We start from the raw sequence: 24,777 nt of genomic DNA on the forward strand, positions 1-24,777 counted from the left end.
TGAATCTTTATTTAGAAAAAAAAATACACATTGGTTGGCCTATTCATGAGCATACATCAGCAATTACACATGTTTAGGGGAATAGGGCATTATTAATATACCATGTAAGGTGGTATGTTCTAGAAATGGGTAAACCACTATCAGTGAGTCTGCCCGTGGGGTGGGGGCACCGCCGCGCCGGGCAGTGTCCCACATTGTCCGTCAGAAACATGCCCCTTGTCCCCCCTTGGGCTTATTAGCAGGTGGTCACCCTAAGGAACACTGATAAATACATTTTAAAATATGTGGAGCAAGAGGGTACCAGGGAGGGGCTGATGGTATGAACTCTTACAAAATCTGCCGGGACATTGCCCTGCTCCACTTCACACAGACAGTGAAAGGAGAATTTTAGAATGACAGGACACTCATTTATATGACACTTTATTCAACAGGAAGAACAGCTCTTTCATCACATCATACGTCATTGTGCTATTTCAACATCATTGCACATGCGCAGTCCTTTCAGTTTTGGCTTTCAATCCGATCAAGAAAGGAATTAGAAAAGGAATAAACAACCCCTTTCAATAGGATCGAATTAAGATGTTTACACGAGGGCTTTTCAGTCTGATCGAGCCGTCCATCCGATTACTACCGGATTATTTAGTTGCATGTAAATGTAGCCATTGACGCCACTGCATGGGTGTCACCAATTGTTGTTACGCAGATAAAAGCCAGGTAAAATTAAGATGTGCGTTGAGCTCAGAGAGCCAAATAAAGCAGTGATTGTGGACTCCATTGACACACATGGTTGAACTAACCTCTGCTCTGGTTACCTATTTCACTATCATCGACCTGACTACTGCTTAAGTGACCTCATGGCCATTACTACTCATGATGGACTGTTCCGTTCTTGTCGTGTTCCTTATAGATTGGCTTCAGCGCCTGTGGCATTTCAGAAGATGATGACCACGCTGGCTTGTCAGGGGTTGAATATTACCTGGACATTATTTCAATTGCATATTTTACTTTTGAGTATTTTGTCATTTGTATTTTCCTCAAAAAAAAAAAAAAAAAAAAACCTTTGAGGGACTGTAATTTGTATTTCAAATACTTATAAATATATCATTTTATTTAGCATATATTAACTTTCAGCCCCAGGCTTAATAAGACCATATACATTTAAAAAAATGGAATAGGACTACCAAATTGCCTATCACAGTTTTTGGCTATGATGCACGAAAATCACGTGACGTGACACATGCTATTGACCCCGTTTACATTTCCGGGTTTCTCAGAAGTGGAAGTCGTCATAGTTGGGTAAACTTCTATAGCAGTGAATGAGAGACTATATTAAAGGGCACCTATTATGACATTTAAAATGTTCCTAATGTTGTTTTGGGAGTCCCCAACAACAGTTTTACGTGCATGCAATGACAAAAAACACTTTTGTTGTCGTATAATATGCATTTATTTTTACCTGATTTGCTCACCGACTCCCAAATGAATCGTTCAACGACTCATTTTCCCAAACCCCTCCTTTACGCGACGCTAATCTGCGTTGATTGGTCAGATGACCCAGCAGTGTTTACAGAGATAATACTTATTGTTTAACACGGAGTACAATGATGCTTTTATCAATTAAATTGTGTTATAATAATGATTATAGTCCACTGCTTTGTAGTTTGTAGTAAAAAACTAAAAATAAGATAAAGAATTTAATGTTATGTTTGCGAGCATAGCCCAGAGTTCATATTGTAAAAGCACAATCAGTCTTTCTTTGCATTAGCCCGATGCATAAACATAACGTTTAAAAAAAAAAAAAAAAAAAGAAATGCAGTTACGTTACTACGAGGTATTATTCTATTCTTTAAGACAACTCCGAAAACAATGACAAACACTTCACATATCTCAATACAATTGTCATTGAAGACCTAGAAGCTAAACGGTGCTTACACAACAAACTAAATAATTATTAAGCATGCTACATAAAACATAAAAGCAACAATTATGAATAACACTTACAGGTTGTGATACGGAGGAGGAAGCTGATGCAAATACACTTGGAACTGAACCTTCCTTCAATATCAGCCGGCTCGCGAATCCAAGTTTGATTGCATTTAAGTTGGTAAAGCAATCGTCTTCAAAATGGCGCGAACAAAGCACAAGCCACTTAGTCTTCAAATGCTCCTCCTTGGGCAGAAGAAAAAAGTTGGCTTTTGAGTCGCACTTCAGAACACAGCGTATCGTCGCCATGATGTTTTCCCTGCCGGCCTTGGAGCGCAATAAGTGGGCATATCGTATTCAAATAACTTGACAAGTTGACGTCATCTAGTCAGAGAAAAAGCTTCGGTCTTCTAACAAATCATAAATATGACTCAGAGTCGACTCTTACTTTTGAAAGACAATAACTTTATATACGGTGCACTTTCATATTTCAAACTTTGCAGGATGGTTTTGTTCACTTAGATCTATGTTACACACTACATGAAAGGTAAATTTCAAAATCCCATAATAGGTGCCCTTTAAATATATATTTTTTTGTGTGTTTTCATTTGCTCAAATAGCAAAAGAAAAATGCCACAACAGCATTATCACAACTTTTAAAAATATTGAAAAAATAGAGAGACGCGTCATTACAGACTGTGAAAAAAGCTTGCTCGTTGTGAACAAGGTTAGACGCAATTAAGTAAAGAAGCTGATTTTGTGCTCAGTCAAACTGCTTTAAGGTAAAGTATTTAGTAAAATATACTATCAGATATTGTTCACTGAATGGCATTATAGTAGGATAGAAGATTGGTGCAAATAGCTAGAACTTGTGAATTGACTTGCTAGCGACATGCGAAGTGAAGCACGGATCGTAGTTAAATCTCTTAAATTGTGGGTCAAGTAATAAACAATAACGGTAATGCTTTAGATTACAGCCTGGAAAGCACTGCGTAATTAAGACGAATTTACAGCGTAACTTTCGATAATTATAGTGTACCTATAAAGTACTTGCATGTAAGTATAAGGAAACAATATGTAAAGTTTGGGGAATAAAGGGGTAACAACCAGGAGAATAAAAACATTATTTATACTATAAGTATTATATAAATAATGGGTATTCTACTATTATGATACAACAATCTTACATTTGGGAGCAATTTAGCAAGAACATATATTGCATACCTTTTTGTAATAATTGTGTACCAATACAATACTGTATAGGCTTGCCTGTAATAGATCATGCAATTCTACCCATGTAGTAAGAGTGAAAGAGTGGCTGTTTCAGTTTTTTGTGTTTTCTGAGAAACCTGAAAAAAAATGAAATTTTTGCAATGCAAATGCAATTATTTTAGGAAGGTGACAATATGGTAGTTTACCATGGCTTGTAGGTCAATACTTTTTTTATTATGTAGTTTATAAGGCATAGCCTATTATGTATGTTTTCCCATGCTGATTCAAATCATAAGCTAGTGTAACACAGTCTCACCCCAAAAATGTTTGTGGGCTTATATTGAGATATATTGGCAACATTCGTTCTTCAATGGCCCTATGTCTCCTTGATACTGTTGGACACAGTCTGGACCAGTGGTGTAGTCTTGATTTTTGTAGTGAGTATACTGTGACCCTCCCGCCTCCTCACTAATGCGTATGCAATGACATGTAATTGAGCTCATTATGAAAGACTAAGTGTATCATCATGACATGTGTTGCTTATAATAAATTGACATGTTGATACAAGACTTTAAAGCTGCCATCGGCAAAATGTTTTTTATCATATTCACTGAAACCGAAGCTATGCTCCGACAGAACAACATAAATCAGCCAGGTTTAGCCTGTAATTTGTTTTGCAAAAATCCAGTGCTCCTGGTTCTTCTGGTCCAGTCAGCACAGGGGCGTGTGAGATATGTCTGTCAATCACAGTTAGTGCACACGCCACAGATCCCCCCTCCCCCCTCACACACGTTACAATATCACATGCACACGCCTGAAGTTCGCAGGTGTGTTGGATTGTACGAAGCGTGATGGCGGAGAGAAAATCTACTAACAAGCTTCCAATTCCTCGGTTAACAACCAGAGTTAGGAGGTCCAAAACAACCAAGGAAAAGAAAACCTGGTAAGTACTCCATGGTGTTGATCGATGCTGAAGAGACGGGCGCGCGTTCACAGAAAATCTGGTGCACATGCACTGACGAGCACAAACTCGATGGGAGGGTGCTCGGTGGTAGTGGGGGAGGGGCATGAGAGTTGTAAACATTCAAAACTTTGGCTAAGTCCACTCAATCTGCCAGACCTGCCGATTGAAGCTTTAACAGCCAATGACATTTACAGCTGGGAAGACTGGACTGATTTTCTACTGTTTAGTGTTAATCGCCCTTCTAACTCAGCCAGTTAAGAGCTACATTTAGCCTTAGATGTTATATTAATATGGTCCCTGAATCACAGGTTTTATCAGCTGACAATGAAAAAAAAAAAAAGTAAACATTATAGGCACAAATACAAATTTACTTTTTAGAAATGGCGTTTAAAAAAAATGGTGTTATTGGTTTGGCAAGTTTACTGTTTAAATTAAAACATGTGTAAAAACTTGTTGAAACTTGATTTTCCTTTTTAAAATAACCTTTTAATAGATTTCATTAGTAGGCTATTATTTTTTTAAGTAAATTTTACTGTGCTCTTTTTTTATAATTTATTTGAGTTAGACCGAACTTTTTTTTTGATGGGTTGTAGACATTTGAGTTTCTGTTTGTTTGAATAAACTATTATTATTATTATTATTAGGCCTACTTGAAGTATACTCTACTGTGCATTAGTAATATATTTCTGTTAAGTTATACCGTACTTTTATTTTGACAGGTTATCGTAAATGACGATAGTTTTATCAAATGAAATGACTCTCATAACAGCTCTGCGATGAAGTTCACGTGTAGCCTACATCATTTCGTCATACAGTGAAACGCTGCAAACACCACGAGCATCACACCTGCTTCAGTGTGTGTGTGTGTGTGTGTAGTAGTAGAGCACACATTAAGCGCTCGTTCCCCGAGACGCATAGAAAAACAGCAGTCTCTTTGAGGTTTAATATTCACAGACTAGTCCATCGAGATTTGATTAATTGTACAGCCCTACTTTTGATTTATTCATTTAAAAAAATGACCAAATTCCGTGACGGTCTGCTTTATACAGTACACTGTAAAAAATTGCGCTGTAAAATAACAGTAAAAGTACTGCCAGCAAAGTACTGTTAATTTACAGCCCTCTACCGTTATTATACAGCTCTCCTTTTTTACAGTATGTTACTGTAAAAAACAATGGAAGGTAACTCATATCATTTGGGAAACCGATTGCTCAAACAGTTCAAGTTTAAAAACGAGTATTTATACTGATAGTATTGTGAACTTACTTTGAGTCCACTGAAAATGAATGTGTCTTAGTATAATACTGCAAACATCCAATGTGTAATCGTGAATGAATTAAAAACATGACATTAACTAGAATCTTTGCAATTCGCATTTAGCGAACAGTAGCACACATGTATGTGCTAAAGTATTTAGCAACGAGATTGTCACTGCATCAGCAACTATAGTTACTGCGTTTAAATAAAGCAACGGGCAGCATAACATCAGAGTTTCTCTGCTCACGTTTGACTGAAGCACAGACTCTGCTCTCCAGCACAATGGTGACCCACAAAATTTATTAATTAAACTAAAAGATATCTCCTGTATCATCTTGTGCAAAACACATAAAACACTTCAGTTTAATATTTATTCTCTTTATCAGTTATTGACTTCGCATAACTTTTTTCTATGAACTTTTACTAATATTTCAGTGAAATTAACTTATTTTGTATAGTAAATCTGACTGTTACATTTTACAGAATATTGCTGTTTTTCCTTGATTTTACGGTAATCTACTGGCAGCTGGGTTGCCAGTAAAATGCTGTTTTTCTACAGTTTTATGCCGTAAATTAATTTACAGTTGATTACCGTTAAATTACACTTCACTCTGTTTTTTTGGTTTTATTGACACATTTAACCCTTTAAACCCCACTGCAAAATATTCAGTTTTAAATGAACACTTGTATGTCCACACTACAGGGTGTTGGAGTAACACTGAAGCAGTGTTGACAGGCGCGCGGGAAGTCATTTTCGACAGGGGGTGCTGGCGGCGGGGTGGGGATACTGACACACAATCAAAGATAGTACAGTTTATTCCCCGTGCTATACAGTTCTGCAGGCAGGGGCGTTTGTTTATAAAACAGGGTGGGTCGTTCGGGGGCATGCTCCCCCGAGAAATTTTGGATTTCTCGGACCTACATATGTGCATTTTAAGTTTGAAGGCCAACAAATTGGAATACAATAGAAGCAAATAATGAATAAAAATACGTTTATTTGTATTATGTACAAACTTTTGTTTCGTCATGTTTTCATAGCTCAATAGCGTTTCGGTGTGCTCAGATGTGCGCGCGCTGCGGTCGCTAAGAAACATGCACAGACGCGCGCGGACCTTTATATACTGTCTATGGCGCGGACATGGATTTCTGTCGCGCAGGAATGTTTATTTTAAAACAACCACAAGTAGATTAAGTGTTCATAAACCGCATAACGGCCAAAAAAAGGCCTAAGTGCCACAAAGTAACAGACTATGCAAATCTGTCTTATCCGAGGGACATTCTTAAACGCTTAACGATCCTTTATATAGCCTAAATCTGGGCCTGCATGGCGGCAGGAAAAAGACGCAGAGATGTAACGGTACTGATCCACTTGTCCGACACGAATGTCGTGTGGTGTCGCAACGTGGGAGGCCCACATGTGAACGTTGATGGGCGTTCTTCTAGTTTACCGCTATGGGCGTGGTTTTGAGCAAGCGGCCAGTCAAAAACAAAGGACCCGCGAGAGACTTCCCTCCGTCTCCATGTGCGTGCTTCTATTGGATAGACGCCTCGCGTTCAACGGAATTCATTTGCATAAAGATGGGCATCGGCCAGCTTTTTGACGCGCGGCATTTTTTCAAATGAAGCGCCGCCTTCCCGGAATGCTTTGCGAGCGCGTCAAAGTCGCTTGACGTCACCCATAGGAATATAGTGGAGTGCAGCGCGACAGAAGTGTTGCACGGACAAGTGGATCACCGCCGTAAGACACCGTGTCTCTACCTTACGATGATTTCGGTACACCAAAGGTACCGGGAAGTTCGCCGGCGGGAACTACAGTAGCTTGTCCTGCTCGTAGCAGTTGCGCAACTTGTGTGTGGGCCGTGAGTGTGCGTGCTGCGTAGGCGCGTCAAGGCACATCTGATTGGCTAATACTACACACTGAAGATAAATTAAATAATTTTTAATTAAATAACAACTAAAATGATCAATCTCTTCATCCCACACACCAAACGTGACATACAAAATGTCGTGGAACAGAAACAACAACCAGAAATATTTATAAGCTATCATTTTATTGTCATCACAGTTTGCCAAAGGGGGTGCTGCAGCGCCAACAGGGGGTGCTGCAGCACCTGCAGCACCCCTAGTTCCCGCGTCCATGAGTGTTGAAGTTAATTATATAATTCAGTGATTAATTAACTGATGATTGAGCATTAGTGATGAACACCTGACAAAGACATTGACAAAGGAACAACAAGAAGATACAAAATTGAAACACAAGAACTAGAACTTACTTCAGCCACAGAAGACATGAAATCTCTGAAGATCTCAGCAGAGAAGGATTAAACAACTCTAAAAAATAGCATTACCAGCTTCACTTATTATTAACCAGATTGACTTAATTCATTTTTTCATACGTCTCCTATTGAGAATTAACAGAGGTTTAGATGTTGTTTTGTTTCATTTGACATTACCATTATGGGGATCAGTGTAGATATTGCTGGATTAGAATGTTTGGCGTTAAATGTTATATTGTCCCCAAAAATGAATTTTAATCTTGTGATCTTGTATAATCCACCTTCATATGATATGTCTTTTTATAATAATTTAGAGGAAATGTTGAAGTTTTTAAATGGGCGTATTGAAACTGTTATATTTGGAGATTTTAACATAAATTGGTCAGACAAACATAGTAAGCAAAAACTGAAATCAATTATAGCAAAACACAAATTTAACCAGTTAATAAAAGGACCAACAAGAATAACAAAAACAAGTAAAACTCTTATTGATTTGGTATTTACAAATAAACCTGAACAGGTAATAAAAACATATAATCTTCTGACAGGTTTGTCTGACCATAACATGATCCTGGTTGTTAGGAAATTAACAAAGAAACATTTGCAGAATAATTTTCATCAAATCTTTAAATCAGAAAAAGTAGGTATTCCTCAGAGCAAAATGTTAAAATTTGAAAATGATATGAAAAACATAAATTGGGATGATGTATTACAAATTGGTGAATTGGACAAAAACAGTGAAACTGTGATGAGAACTATTGAAAAAACTATTCAAAAATACACACAACCGCTAAAATGTAGACAAAATGCATCTCTACCATGGTTAGATTCAGATATCTTTCAACTAATGAAAAAGAGAGATACATCTTTGAAAAAGTCATTGCTTACAAAAACGCAGACAGATATTATACATTTTAAATCATTAAGAAATAAAGTATGTGATATGAGGAAGGCAAAAAGTGCATATTTTGAGCAACTGATTACAGAATCTGGAGGAAATAGCTCATCTCTTTGGAAGTGTATAAATAAACTTTCTAAAAGAGAGGGTACACAAAGAAAACCTTTAGTGGAGCTGAACATAAATGGTAGATTAAGTAATGACAGCACTGAAATTGCCGATTAATTTAACAGATATTTTACTCAGTCTGTGGAAGAGCTTGCTATGCGTTTTAAAACTATACAACCAGGGGCGATTCTAGGATTTTTTCAACTGGGGGGCACAAGAGGGGCCACAATTATTACAGAGGGGCCATTCTTATGTTGTGTATTTATGTAGAACTGTAGATATCCAAATCATTTCAAGTTCAGTAAGCTTTAAAATCAGCAATAAACAGTGATACCCTATTATCTTTTAAAGGGCACCTATTATGACATTTAAAATGTTCCTAATGTTGTTTAGGGAGTCCCCAACAACAGTTGTACATGCATGCAATGACAAAAAACACTTTTGTTTTCGTATAATATGCATTTATTTTTACCTGATTTGCTCACCGACTCCCAAATGATTCGTTTAACGACTCGTTTTTCAAACCCCTCCTTTGCGCAACGCTAATCTGCGATTGGTCAGATGACCCAGCAGTGTTTACAGAGATAATACTTATTTTTAACATGGAGTACAATGATGCTTTTATCAATTAAATTGTATTATAATAATGATTATAGTCCACTGCTTTATAGTTTGTAGTAAAAAACGAAAAATAAGATAAATAATTTAATGTTATGTTAGCGAGCATAGCCCAGAGTTCATATTGTAAAAGCACAATCAGTCTTTGTTTGCGTTAGCCCGATGCATAAACATCACGTTTTTACAAAAAAAAAAAATGCAGTTACGTTACAGTTATTACTCTATTCTTTAGACAACTCCGAAAACAACGACAAACAATTCACATATCTCAATACAATTGTCATTGAAGACCTAGAAGCTAAACGGTGCTTACACAACAAACAAAATAATTATTAAGCATGCTACATAAAATATAAAAGCAAAAATTATTAATAACACTTACAGGTTGTGATACGGAGGAGGAAGCTGATGCAAATACACTTGGAACTGAACCTTCCTTCAATATCAGCCGGCTCGCGAATCCAAGTTTGATTGCATTTAAAAAGCAATCGTCTTCAAAATGACGCAAACAAAGCACAAGGCTCGGACTATACTTCTGTGGTATAGTGAATTGTAGCCACTTAGTCTTCAAATGCTCCTCCTTGGGCAGATGAAAAAAGTTTGCTTTTGAGCCGCACTTCAGAACACAGCGTCTCGTCGCCATGATATTTTCCCTGCTGGCCTTGGAGCGCAATAAGTGGGCGTATCGTATTCAAATAACTTGACAAGTTGACGTCATCTAGTCAGAGAAAAAGCTTCGGTCTTCTAACGATTCATAAAAATGACTCAGAGTCGACTCTTACTTTTGAAAGACAATAACTTTATATACGGTGCACTTTCATATTTCAAACTTTGCAGGATGTTTTTGTTCACTTAGATCTATGTTACACACTACATGAAAGGTAAATTTCAAAATTCCATAATAGGTGCCCTTTAATAGCAGTTATTCACTGCTCTAAATCAAAACAATAAAATACAATTTATATTAACTTTTCACTTTACAAAAGTGAAAGAAAAACTGTAATAAATAAAATAATCCAATGTATTAGTGTGCAACTCACAAATAATAATAGAATAGCCTTATTTATATAAATGCATAATTATATGAATCATTCATATAATAAACACAATTAATGAATTCATATAACTGTAATAAAATTTTATATAATAAATCTTTTTTTCCCACATCCTATTCAATTAGCATATCAGCAGTTGCAATAAATTTGCATTGATGAATAGACCAAATCTACTTATGTAGAGGAAGGCTAATTAGTCTTGAGCATATTGATTGTAAAATATCATATATCAATAGGCTACTTTGTTAGATAGCTACTTTTTCAAAAAAGGTAGCTTTAGTTTAACGTAAAATATGTGAATTCTAGAAACAGTTTAGAATGGCTTAATTAATCCAGTGTTATTTTAGTATTAATTATTTATTTAGCTATTTAACCCTTATGTGCTGTTGGGGCTGTTTTCAGCCACGAACATAACGAAAGGATGATAATTTGAACAATGCACAAGGGTTAATCATGCATTTTTATTTATTTATGATTTTTTTTTTTGAGAATGTTTCTGGATGTCATCAAAGGACGTTTTGTCACTTCTGTGAAAACACAGTACACACTACACACCAAATTTGAGACTCATTTCATTAACTTTGTTTGACACACGATTCGCCTGATTGTGCCACACAGCATAGCAAAACAAAACTACAATATCTTGTTGTACAACAAGAAAAGTAAACATCAAGATATAGAAATTACATACAACTCTATTTTAGCCTCACAACTGTAATACTGACCAAACAAATAAACAAAAACAACAACAACAAAACCACTGTCCTACAGACTAAAATACAGTGGATGTAGTTCATGTATAATGTGGCTTATAATAGGTTTATGTTTCTGGTGTTTACCCAACAAACAATATTCGTAGATTCTCCTCTAACGTTACCCATGTTGTTCCGCGTCATGACTCATGCGGTCACCCGCGGTTACGAGTCATCCAAAAATATTTTTAATGATATTCGGGTCGCGGTCGGTCGGGTCGTTTGAAATAAAGATGCCAATTAAACATTTGTCATTTATATAGTAGGCCTAGACACAATGTTCTATGAAATACATAGGTCTACTTCACTTTATTGGCTGAATAACTGCGCGAGGATGACGCACGAGCAGTCTGCAGAGATGAAAGAGGGAAATCCTTATTTACCTTTTGAATGTTGAGCGCGTTATTAACTTTTGAATAAAAGCTGACGCGGGACAAAATGCCCGATTTCCCAACACGTTGAACTGAGCAATGCCATTGTGCCATTTTAGGCTACTTTTAAACGCATATAGCTCAGTAATGTCAGTTTATTATAGGCTATTTGCTGAGAGGGGGGCGGGGGGATTTTTGTTGGGAAAGTCCGGGGAGAGACGCACAAGTCGATTAGACTGGATAAACACATGCAGCATCTTAATTGTTAATAAAATGAAACGAAATAAATGAATAAATCAAGCCTTTATTACAAAACACTAGGCTAGCCTATATCATACAGCATTCAGAAAAATGCGCACCCCTAGTTCCTCCGTCTATGGCCTAATGACGCTACGATAAGCATTTACTAGCTACTTAAAAAAAACGCGAGTCAGGAAGCGGGTCGGGTACAATATTTTCTTTCTTTTTTTTTGCGGTCCGAGTTGCGGGCGGGTTAGTTGAAAACGTCGGTCTGGTGCGGGTTGTTTATACATTGACCCGCGCATCACTGGTGGGGGCACACTGGGGGGCCAATCAGTTTTCAGGAGGGGCCAGTGCCCCCATGGCCCCTCCCCTGTCTACGCCACTGTATACAACTACCTCAAAAAGTAATAAATGGCACACCCTCATCCTTTCATATTTCTGAGGTTGATGAACATAAGATACTTCAAATTATTAATCAATTGAATAATTCAAGGGCTAAATATATATTTGGAATGTATACTGCATTCGTAAAAAACATATAGTGCTTGTTTGATAAAGCCCTTGGTAAATCTGATAAATTTATCAATTAGAGAAAATAAATTCCCTTCAAATTGGAAAACTAGTATTGTAACTCCAATTTTCAAAGCAGGATCAGCTGATGAGGTTTAGAATTATAGACCAATTTCTATTATTCCTGCAATTTCAAAAATTCTGGAAAAATTGGTAGCTGAACAACTTATCAATTATTTAGAAAAACATGATTTACTTTATTCTAAACAGTTTGGTTTTAGGCCTAAGTATTCAACGGAAATGGCAAACTGCTATCTCACAGAATTTATTAAGGAATCTTTAGATAAAGGTAATGTAGTAGGTGCAGTGTTTTTAGATCTCAAAAAGGCATTTGATACTGTGAATCATGAAATTCTCTTACACAAATTAAATGCATTTAACTTCACTCAGCAGGCAATGAATTGGTTTAGATCATATTTAGAATCCCGAGATCAGTGTGTTAAAATGACTAATTCAAGATCAGCTTTACGAAATAATAATATGGGTCTTCCTCAAGGGTCAATTTTGGGCCCATTGTTGTTTTCCTTATATGTTAATGATTTTCCAAACTGTTGTAAGCAAACAAAATGTCAGTTATATGCAGATGACACAGTCATTTATGTATCTGCAAAGACTCCAAGTTTAGCCGCAGAAATATTAACAAATGAAATGATTGGTGTGTCACAGTGGTTACAGAACAGTTATTTGACCCTGAATTGTACAAAAACTGTCTCAATGTGTTTTTCAATCAGAAAGAAGGAACTGAGTGGTTTTATAATTAAGATCAATCAAAAGGAAATTGAAACAGTTAATAATTTTACATATTTAGGTGTTATTTTAGACTCTCATTTGAAATTTGATATGCATGTTAAGAAACTATGTAGAACAATCAAAACAAATCTGAATTGTTTTTACATGATTAGACCATATATATCCTTGAAAGCAGCCAAGTTATACATGCATGCAATGATTTTTTCACACTTATCTTACTGTGTGACTGTCTGGAGTCAGGTTTCTCAACTGACTATTAAACCTGTTAGATCCCTATATAAACAAACACTAAACATTTTGGATAAGAAACCAACCAGATACACTGTAGCATTTTACAAAAATACAGTTTGTTGAGTTTTGAAAATTTTATAAATTCATCTGTTATTAAAATGTTTTTTAAATGTTTAAATAATCTTGCGCCAAACGTTATATGGACATTTTAAATGACTCTCACACACATACACATACTCACAGATGTTTGTACACTGATATTCACAATCAAACACCCACTCAATCACTCATACATTCACAGACACACAAACATAATCACACACATATACTGTACATACACAGACGTTTGTACAGCTACACTCACCTGCACACACACACACACTTACATATTAATATTCACACTCATACACACAGGCACACACTCGCATACATACTCACTTACACGTACACTCACTTAGACAAACTCAGACACTCTCACAGACACATACTCACACACTCACACATATACATACTCATTCACACTCACACATACTCTCACACACATATACATACTCAGAGATGTTTGTACCGCTACACACTGATATTCACAATCAAACACACACTCACTCACTCACACATTCACTGACACACAAACATAATCATACACTCTCAAACATACACATACTGTACAGACGTTTGTACAGCTACACTCACCTGCACACACACACACACACACACACACACACAGACGTTTGTACAGCTACAATCACTTGCACTCTCACTCACACACACACACACACAGCTGTAAGTATTTGTATTCACTGCACATACATATACTCGATTAATATGTACAAACAGCAATATATAAATTGTACCATTAAGAATGGAGTGAAGTCATTCATGGAGTTTATTGACATAAGGTTGTTTTCAGAATAAAACATTGTAGGTAAATAACATTGTGTTCTTTCATTTTCAGGATTGTAATTGATTAATAAAAAATTTGTTTTTACAAGAACATTGTTTGGATTGTCTTTTGATTCGCAGTTATTCTGGAGTTGCATTATAATATTATTACCTATAGATTTATATACTGTAATAACTACATATATAATTATAATATTATCATTATTAGTAATATAATAATATTTAGCAGTAATGTATCAATATAGATATTACAGTACAATACCGTAAAATTACAGCAGAAGCAGACTAAATTACAAAATACTGTAAAAATACAGTAAATTACTGTTTTGTATTTTACAGTACTGATATTGTGTACTGTAAAGTGAATTACAGTACAATTACTGTAAATCGAAATACAGTAACTTGCTGGCAACCGTGCTGCCAGTACTGTACTGTAAAAATACAAGCAAATCGTTAACTGTAGGTTATGACTCCTTTAAACAGGTGCTAAGCTTGGTAAGTTTTAACGTACCAGAAATTTCTTACAGATGCTCATTTTTGTAGGTACATACATTCCTTGGTATATTATAACAAAGTAAGGTCAATATTATTCTATTGTGTCAGACAGGACAGATATATGAAAGCAACATGTCGACTTCATTAGCAATGATAAGAGGAGCTGGGTGAATATTTTCAGGTAGATAGTGACAGGACGTCATCTGCCAGACATCGAAGTAGATTACTCCATCAATATCTCGGAACATCTCCTGCATCACTGTATTCAGCTGCATTGCATACCAATCACTTTGAACAATATCCTGTGAACACACAGATCAATAACAGACAATACACTTGGTTTAGACAAACTACATTGTTTGCATATTCTACCAGAAACAGTGCTGAGTAGGTTACCTAAATATTTGTCTGTCGCCTGTTATAACTGACATTTTACTTTGACCTTGTATGCCTATCTAATAGGGGGAAAACAAGGAATAGTTCATTAAAAATAAAATTATTAATTTATCACATTTTTTATATTAGTGTTCTCATATTTTATGCTGAGCTCTATACTAGTCTCTATTATTGAACAAAAAAACTACAGGCCATCTTTGAAGATGCAGCATTGATAAAGGCAACATTTTTAATTTTCTATCACATGTAGGCCTACTAGAAAGGCGACATATTTCCAAGATTCTCTTATACAAATGTGTTTATATTAGCCAGTGATAAAAAGTAAGTTTGCGTCGTCGTTGTTGAGCCCAGAATAGTCGGCACGGACTTATCTTTGAGCAACAGTTTTCTAGCAAAGCCAGCATCATATTGGGATTTTTTCTCAAAACAGTCATCCTTAAAATGTAACGTTATAGAACAAAGGCTTAAATTAACACTGCCGTGACTGGGACGTCCGCAAAAAATAAAGTGCATCCATTTTTCCCTGACGACTGGATCTTTCGCAGCGTATTCAAAGATGTTGTTTGTCCACAGCCAGAAACAGCACATCTGCGTGGCATCGTCCACTCGCTGTCCGTCGACTGAACACTTGTGAAGCCTTGTTTATACTCGACGCGTCCGCACGAGCGCGAGTCTCCGCTGACTGCGCGCGCTCCTCTCCAAACGGTCGAGGCGTTTATACTTGACGCGCTCGCCGTTGTACTATTCTTTGAAACTACAGGGGGCGACTCGAGTAATTGTCCTATCTCAACCATCAGCAATCGGTGAGAAGAAGAAATATAAACACGTGACAATGTTTATTTTAGTTATACCACCAATACAAAAATAATCGTGTACAACCCAGTAAACCGTGAGATTATTACTTGTGACATTAGAACAAAATATGTAGTCTAGCCTATATGGGAATACATGTACGTATACAAATAAATTAACGATCTCTTAAATATTTTCTAATTTCACTAAACATTTCATTAACTTTCGTGTACATTTGTATTAACCATGGACCTTTATGTTCATTAAAAAGGCTTTTTATGCTATTGTATGCTAATTTTTTGAATGTAAGCAACTAATTTAGACACGCAAACTGGGTGCTGGTGTGATGAGAAGTTCGTGCTCGGCCAGATTCGGCTCGAAGTCGTTCATCTTCGGATGCGGAGCCGCGCGCGTTGTTACAAAATCTGCCGTGCACACCGCCAGGCGAAATGGGCCTTTGTGCACCCAGCGCGCGCGACCGCCCACACCGCAATGACGTCATTTTTGCCGCCCGCACCTTCGCGCTCGTGCGGACGCGTCGAGTATAAACAAGGCTTGAGGCGCGCAGTGTGCGGGCGGGCGCAACAACGATACGAAATGAGCGTAGTTATCTTGCGCTTAAAGCGTAGTTGTCTTGTGCTGGGGAGGCGGTCATATGCAAACGCTGGTACGTCACTTCGCACCGTGACGTCACTTCTTACCATGGATCCAGAACGAGCTGTATAGAGCTTGATTAAATAAATTATTCGTTTATAATGGGGAGGACGTCTTAAGCTATGAAACTTGCAGGACGTTTTAATGGTACAAAGACCTCTTAGATACCAAAAGATCAAGGCAAATTTGGTTTCTCATGTCATGACCCCTTTAACTAATTCGCGGGCATCAGTGAGCCGCTATCAATAGGCGGGAGACTCCCGGAACTTCCTTTGGGATGTCTGTATTTCTATACTGAAATAATATCAGCATTATAATTATAGATTTTTCATTAGGATATTTTTTTGGTGCCCCCTCAGCTCTTGGGCACAGCGCGTGGTGATGCGCGTGGTGGGAGCGGCGGCGCTGAGTGTTATGTAACCAATGAGCAGCAGCACACTACATGCCTAACGTCCGGACCGCATTTGTTAGCATTTACGGATTTATTGGCTCACAATGGCTTCTAAAAAATCATCAAAAGTGTGGGAGTATTTCGAGAAGGTTAAAGATGACCGAAATAAATTTAAGTGCAAGCTGAAGGCTGCGCACGAAGCGTCTCAGCAACGAAGACATCCTTTCCTTTTTCTTTTTCTTTTTTGCTGCATACACTTTCTGAAGCCCATTCGATTATGACTTATATTAGGCCTATGTTTATTTTCGTTGTTGTGTAATTGTTTTTATTTATTCAGGCAGGCTTATTGTATTTTTAAAAAATGTTTATGACATTTTGCACTAGTGCCAGGCTGTTGCGCTAAGTTTAATTTTATTTATTTATTTTATCCCGATTCGGATTCCCGAGAGTGAACTGTGAATTAAAAGCCAAGAAATAGGTTCCTAAGTGAGAGATAAAGGCATGTTTTGGCACGTTGTTGTTTTTGAAGCCAATGTGTTCCTATTTTATGTGAACTTTTCTGATGTTTGATGTGTGATATGTTTTGTTCATCTGGCTTTAAATGAATAAAAGGTATTTGTTACACACCATGTTTTTTTTTTTTTTTTTTTTTAGCTCTTTTGTTTGAAATGGAAAAAATCTAGCTGCTATCTAAAAAAAAAAGAAAAAAATTTAGACTGTCCGTCGACTACGGAAAAATCTAACGAATCAGATTCGACTATGAAAATCCTTAGTCGAAAACAGCCATACTTGAGTCATATAGACTACTTTGCTTGTACTCTGGTACCCATCCACTTTCATAGTAAAACAATAAATAAGTATACATTCTGCAAAACCATGGAAGACAATTATGCAGGTTTGTAATGACATGATATGTCTGAATTACATCTTTAAGGGATGGAATTTAGCATGAATTGGAAAAAGAAGTGTCACCTCAGCACATGCATAGGCTATTTGTGTCACTTTCTAGACTTTAAATATAAAGACAGCAGGACAATGTACCATATTACGAATACAAGACAGAAAAGGGATTGAAAATGGAGTATGATTGGAAAATGAACAATTGTACCTTTAATCCTGCAGTGTTTCCAGACTTGATGATGACGGTAGTCTCTGGTGCACGACGCAACAGTGCAACAACAGACTGACGGATTTTGGTGACTTCATGCACGTAAAATGTTAATGGGTGAAAAACCCGGTGGGCAAAGAATGTGAAGACAACGACTGCATGAGGACCACCAGCTATTTCATCAATATCATTGCTGATATAATGCACGTCGGTAATGGGCATTTTAGAAAATCTCAAAGGAACACCGTGTGGCCTCCAGTGAACAATGATATTATTTTTCAACTCTACAGCCATCAGGGGTCCACCGGCACGAGGAGTGTGGAGGTCCATTCTTTTTATTCCTAAATAAGATAAGTAAAACTTAAATTAGACTCATTGCTTTATTTATTTCTTAAACAACGTTGCAAAGCTGATTTTTATTGTACACAGCACCCCCCTAGAAATATGGGCACTTAAGGAATAGTACACTTAAAATGTATAATTCTGTCATAATTTACTCAACTTGAATGGTGATGAGTAGTGAACTATCCCTTCAAGATGCACTGACTCATTTGCATGTCTGAATGTCATTGCATTAGATGCAAACAAATTCTTTATGAATTTTGGCAATTACATGTAGCAATGAGTAAACAATTATCATTTTTAAGTGTAACCTATTTAAGTCTTTAAAAACAAACTTGGTTTAATATTTTGGTGTAATGGCAAGACATTCATACATTTGTTGATGAAGTATCCAAATATTTGTTCTGTATATTTCAGTTATATTACTTTTATGACATCAAGTCTTAAATAACAAAATATATTTGTTTTAAATAATCCCCGCCCCCCTCCCATCTATGTAATTTATGAACAACTTGCCTGGTACTTTTCTTTCTAAATACTCAAACCACTGCCTTGTGGTGGAGTCGCCCATCAAGTAGACGATCTTGTTTTTAAGACAATTTCCCATTTGTGCAGAATTGAACTGTTGGGTGTTGCAGACAAAAGATTTCCAGACATCTTTCAGATAAAAGCCTGCAGGAACTGGTGTCGTCATGCCAGATCTGCATCTCTCCATTGTGCCTAAAGCAAAGAAACATTAACCTGAAGAGACTGTGCCGTAATTATGCAAATTCTTAATTCTCTTGCAACTACAATTGATTTCATATTATATCGGTCCTGATACAGTGCTATGCATAAGTTTAGACACCCATGCTAAAGTTTCCAAAAAACAGGAATAAAAAAAATTATCTATTGGAAATTGATCTTAACCTCAATTTAAAAAATGAGGAAAAATCCAACCTTTTAAGGACACCAATTTTCTTTAGGAATGAATAATTGTGGCAAACAGGACGAGGTCAAGGGACGTGAGAGAGCGGCGCAAGACTGGTGGCGTGATTAATGATGAACGACACCTCTGAGACGCACCGGTCTCGTATCTCTCACGGAGGAGCGGAAGCATAAAGGAGGAGCGACGACAGTGAAGATCTAGACCGGGTCGTCTCACAGGTGTCGTTCATCATCAATCACGCCACCGGCCTCGCGCCGTTCTCTCACGTCCCTCGACCTCGTTCTGTTCACCACAATAATGTATCATAAATAAATAAATATTCTTCCTTAAAATACAGGGCGCATAAGTCAGGACCCTATGTTAAATTCCCGTAGAGCCAGGCAGACTTTTATTTTTAAAGGCCATTTCATGGATCCAGCATACTATGCATCCTGATAAAGTTCCCTTGGCCCTTGGAATTAAAATAGCCGCACATCATCACACACCCTTCACCATACCTAGAGATCAGCATGGGGTACTTTCCATAAGATCATCTCTCAATGCAAATCAAACCAGCTATTAGGCTAACTGAAATAAAACCATGCCAATCTCTAGGTATGGTGTATGTGATGATGTGGAGATATCCCTAATTTTTTTAACTAAGGCGTTAAGATTAATTTCCAAAAGATGATTTTTTATTCCTCTTTTTAGGCAACTTTAGCATGGGTGTCTAAACTTATGCATAGCAATGTATATGAACATACCGATGCCTGTAGTGTTGGCAAGGACATTTATGATGTGTGTGTCTCCAGTAATAGCAACATTTGTTAATTTCCTGTATAGAGAAAAAAAAATTATCTTCCGCAGTTTTTCTAGTTTTACAATTCCTCTGTAATTAATTTTGAATCCTTTCCCACTTACTTTGTGAAAATTTGCTTCTCAGAAGGATTTAATGGGGTTTCCAAACCTCTGTATGAGTGATGAACCAGATTGTCACAAGAAAGTTTCTTTGGTCTTTCACACTGCCACACCGTCCCTGTTTTTACATCCTTATACTCACAGCAGCAGTTGCCTTTACTCCAACTTCCATCTGCACCCCACTTAAGATTACATTCTACTACTTCACGGATCCTTTTTTTATTGGGTCCTGGCCCTTCAAAGTGGCCATTATAGTGGCTGCGTGGGAATGAGGACTCCCTGTATTTTTTAAGAATCTGCACAACCTCACTGGAGTGCTCTAGACGTACATACACTTGTGCCTGACCTTCCCAGGGCAGAAGAAGAGCTACAGAATAAGTCCCATTACGGTGATCCACAACCTCCCCGTACACACTCGCCTTCAAGAAGAACAGAGAAGGTTAAGTGTAATGCAGAAAACTAATGTCTGTAGGTAAATCCAAATTTAAAGCATATAAAACTTTAATTTATAAAATGTTGTAAATCAACCATTAACAGGAAAATGAAACTCAGATAATCAAACTCAATGTCATACACACCTTTAGTTTTGAATTGAATAGTTTTGCTTTGAAAAAATCTCCTCCATATCTTTTCAGGTTCTTGTTGTGGTCTCTGGCTGTGATGGTAACAGAGATATTTTCTCCCAGTTTGTAACTCTCCTTGAGTCCCACAATAGAGAAAGTTGAGTGGACTGGGCTTGTGCTCTGATTCAGCGGAGTGATTTTTTGATCTGGACCGGGCCAGTCCAGAGCTTTCTGTAGCCTATCCCACTCCTCTTCACTGATTCCCATGTCATGAATGGAAATCACAGATGAGGAATTTGTTGTAATCTGTTTTCCTTTAACATGTCTATGAATGGGGGGCTGGAATTGTCGTATCTGATGACCACTCTCCAGGAATCTCCATAAAGTCTGAAAGATGACCAGGAAATAAAATTATATTTAAACTGTTAGCGTTGTATCACAAACCAACAGTGTTGGGAAAAGTTACTTTTAAGCAATACATTACCATATTAATTATGTCACTTAGTTACTTTTTTTTTTAAAGAAATGGGTTAGGTTACTTTTTCTCACCTGGCTGAGTGTTTAACACATTTTTTGCACATTTTCAAGAACAAGCCTATATAACATACACCTTCATTTTCTTTTAAAAACACATTTAGAATATTATTATATTCTGAAATCGTCTCGGTTACGTATGTAACCCTCGTTCCCTGAGTACAGGGAACGGAGACGTACGTCGGGTTCCCCTGACGAATTGGGATCACGCTAGGGAGCCTATTACCTTCGAGAACTAAACAAAAAGCCAATGAACATTGGCATGCAACATTTGCATTCCGCGGACCCGCCCGTCAGCGCGGGTATAAAAGCCGGAAGTAAACATTGCATCATCGCTTTTCGCTGAGGAGCCGAAGTAACGGCCCCTGCGAAGGTGCAGCCACATGGCAAAGGGACGTACGTCTCCGTTCCCTGTACTCAGGGAACGAGGGTTACATACGTAACCGAGACGTTCCCTTTCGTCCAGGGAACTCCGACGTACGTCGGGTTCCCCTGACGAATTGGGATCCCTAATAAAACGCCATGGTGCTGGCCCCTTCCAGTGCCCAGCTAAGCCGCCCTACAGCAGTTTTTTCAATAAATTTCGGGAGCTGCTAGGAATCCACTGCTGTTCCGCAAGACCCACACAGAGGACATTGGATAACACTGGGAAGCGTGCCTCAACCCCCGGGGGGGGGGGGGAGGCACACTACGGAAAACCAGGATGCCTGATCTGGCCTGGAATACTCATATGAATTCACATAGTGAACATATGGAGTCCCTGAGATGGTCCCAACCATTGGAATTGGGAGCGCATACAACAAGGACGACGGCGCGAGTCCGTCGGGGAAGACACGGCTGGACTGCACGTGGCAAAAACCGGTACACAAGACCACTGAACACCCAGTCTGCTACGACTCTAGCTAGAGGAGCAAACCTGGCGCCGGGCGGTCCGCTACGCCGGGCGCCGGGGGGGTGATGGAGGAGCTCAACGAGGTTACCACTTAGGGGCCAGCGGAGCGGAAGAGACGCACTTATCTGATTACAGAGTGGCGCAGCAAGCCATCACAACCTATTCCCTCGACCCACTGGACGAAGCCAGAACCCGGGAGGAAACCGGTTCCACACGGAGGTTATAGAACCTAGCAAACGTGTTAGGTGTCGCCCAGCCCCCAGCTCTACAAATGTCTGTCAGCGAGGCGCCTTGAGCCAACGCCCAGGAAGCGGCAACACCTCTAGTTGAGTGAGCGCGCAACGTGGGGGGACAAGGCTCACCCTGAGCCTCATAGGCTCGGGTGATGGCATCCACTATCCAGTGGGCTAACCTCTGCTTGGAGACGGCCTTCCCCTTCTGCCGGCCTCCGTAACAGACAAGGAGCTGGTCTGAGGTCCTGAAGCTTTGCGTTCTGTCAACGTAACACCGCAAGGAGCGGACGGGACAGAGAAAAGCTAGGGCTGGGTCTGCCTCCTCCTGGGGCAGCGCTTGCAGGTTCACTACCTGATCTCTAAACGGAGTGGTAGGAACCTTGGGCACATATCCGGGGCGGGGTCTCAGTGTTACGTGGGACAGGCCCGGCCCGAACTCTAGGCACGATTCGTCGACCGAAAATGCTTGCAGATCCCCGACCCTCTTAAGAGAAGCCAATGCTAACAGGAGCGCTGTCTTAATAGACAGGATATCAAGCTCTACTGTCAGCAAAGGCTCAAAGGGAGGACTCTGGAGAGCTCTCAGTACCAGAGTCAAGTCCCAAGGGGGTACAGAGTGTACAGGGCGAGGAGGGTTTAACCTCCTAGCACCCTTCAGGAATCTGATGACCAGGTCGTGCTTTCCCACCGACTTACCGTCAACTGCATCGTGATGCGCCGCAATAGCAGCGACATACACTTTGAGGGTTGAAGGGGACAGCCTACGCTCCAACCCATCTTGCAGGAAAGAAAGCACAACGCCGATCGGGCAAGTTCGGGGGTCCTCCTGACGGGAGGAGCACCAAGCGACGAACAGGTTCCACTTCAACGCATAGAGGCGCCTCGTAGAGGGGGCTCTAGCGGAAGCGATAGTGTCTACCACTGCCTGTGGCAGTCCACTCAGAACCTCCGCGTCCCGTCCAGGGACCAGACATGGAGTTTCCAGAGGTCTGGACGCGGGTGCCGTAGAGTGCCCCGTCTCTGAGAAAGTAGATCCTTCCTCAGAGGAATCGGCCAAGGAGGGGCTGTCGAGAGGAGCATGAGTTCTGGGAACCAAGTCCTGGTGGGCCAGTACGGCGCCACTAGCAAGACCTGCTGCTCTTCCTCCCTGACCTTGCACAGAGTCTGCGCAAGAAGGCTCACTGGGGGGAACGCATATTTGCGTAGGCCCCGGGGCCAGCTGTGAGCCAGGGCGTCCGTGCCGAGGGTCCCCTCGGACAGGGAGTAAAACCACTGGCAATGGGTCGTGTCCGGAGAGGCGAACAGGTCGACCTGTGCCGCTCCGAAGACACTCCAAATCAGCTGGACCACCTGGGGATGGAGTCGCCATTCTCCGGGCAGGGGGGTGAACCGTGAAAGCTCGTCGGCCACACGGTTGAGAGCCCCCGGCACGTAAGCGGCATGAAGCGACCTCAGATGCTTCTGACTCCATAGGAGGAGGTGGGAGGCGAGTCGCGACATACGACGGGAGCGTAGACCACCTTGACGGTTGATGTACGCAACGGTCGCAGTGTTGTCCGTACGGACCAGTACGTGCTTGTGTCTGAGAACCCCTACGAGGCGACACAAAGCCAGACGTACTGCTTGCAACTCCAGGCAGTTGATGTGCCAATGCAGCTGGGGCCCCGTCCACAGACCCGAGACTGCATGCCCTTTGTACGTGGCCCCCCACCCCGTGGCCGAGGCATCTGTGAAAACCACAGCATGCCTGGAAACCTGGATCAGGGGCACTCCAGCCCGAAGGAACGCAGGGTCCGACCACGGGGAGAAGGTTTGGCGGCAGTGCGGGGTCACTTGGACCCGGAACGTGCCACTCTGCCACGCCCACCTGGGGACTCGATCGTGAAGCCAGCGCTGTAGCGGTCTCATATGTAACAGGCCGAGCGGTGTAATCGCCGCTGCGGCCGCCATATGCCCCAGGAGCCTCTGAAATTGTTTCAGTGGAACCGCTGTCCTGCCTCGAAAAGACCTGAGGCAGGTGAGCACTGACTGGACGCGCTCCTCTGTGAGGCGCGCAGTCTGGGCGACCGAGTCCAGCTCCATACCGAGATAAGAGATCCTCTGCGTGGGGCAGAGTTTGCTCTTGTCCCAGTTGACCTGAAGACCCAACTGACTGAGATGCCGGAGCACCATGTCCCTGTGTTCGCACAGAACATCCCGAGAGTGAGCTATAATGAGCCAGTCGTCGAGGTAATTGAGGATGCGAACGCCTTGCTCTCTCATGGGAGCAATGACCGCCTCCGCGACTTTCGTGAAGACACGGGGGGACAGGGCCAGCCCGAAGGGTAGGACTCTGTACTGATACGCTCGACCCTCGAACGCAAACCGCAGGAACGGTCTGTGTCGAGGAAGTATCGAGACGTGAAAGTAAGCGTCCTTCAG

At 39.9% G+C, this 24,777-nt stretch overlaps 1 protein-coding gene across 1 annotated transcript in view; it reads right to left on the reverse strand.

The window, feature by feature from the left end:
- Nucleotides 1–14,097: 14,097 nt before the first annotated feature.
- Nucleotides 14,098–24,777, reverse strand: part of LOC306992397 (NXPE family member 3-like) — a 73,413-nt gene continuing 62,733 nt past the window's right edge. Inside the window, exons 4-9 of the mRNA XM_079601226.1 lie at nt 20,713–21,084; nt 20,138–20,553; nt 19,981–20,051; nt 18,826–19,029; nt 17,968–18,308; nt 14,098–14,928 (exon numbers count right to left, since the gene is read on the reverse strand). Of these exons, the coding sequence (XP_079457352.1) occupies nt 14,731–14,928; nt 17,968–18,308; nt 18,826–19,029; nt 19,981–20,051; nt 20,138–20,553; nt 20,713–21,084 (1,602 nt within the window). The 3' untranslated portion in view covers nt 14,098–14,730. The remainder of the gene's footprint in view (nt 14,929–17,967; nt 18,309–18,825; nt 19,030–19,980; nt 20,052–20,137; nt 20,554–20,712; nt 21,085–24,777) is intronic.

Source organism: Phoxinus phoxinus (genome assembly GCF_949152265.1).
Source record: "Phoxinus phoxinus genome assembly, chromosome: 24".
NCBI lineage: Eukaryota > Metazoa > Chordata > Actinopteri > Cypriniformes > Leuciscidae > Phoxinus > Phoxinus phoxinus.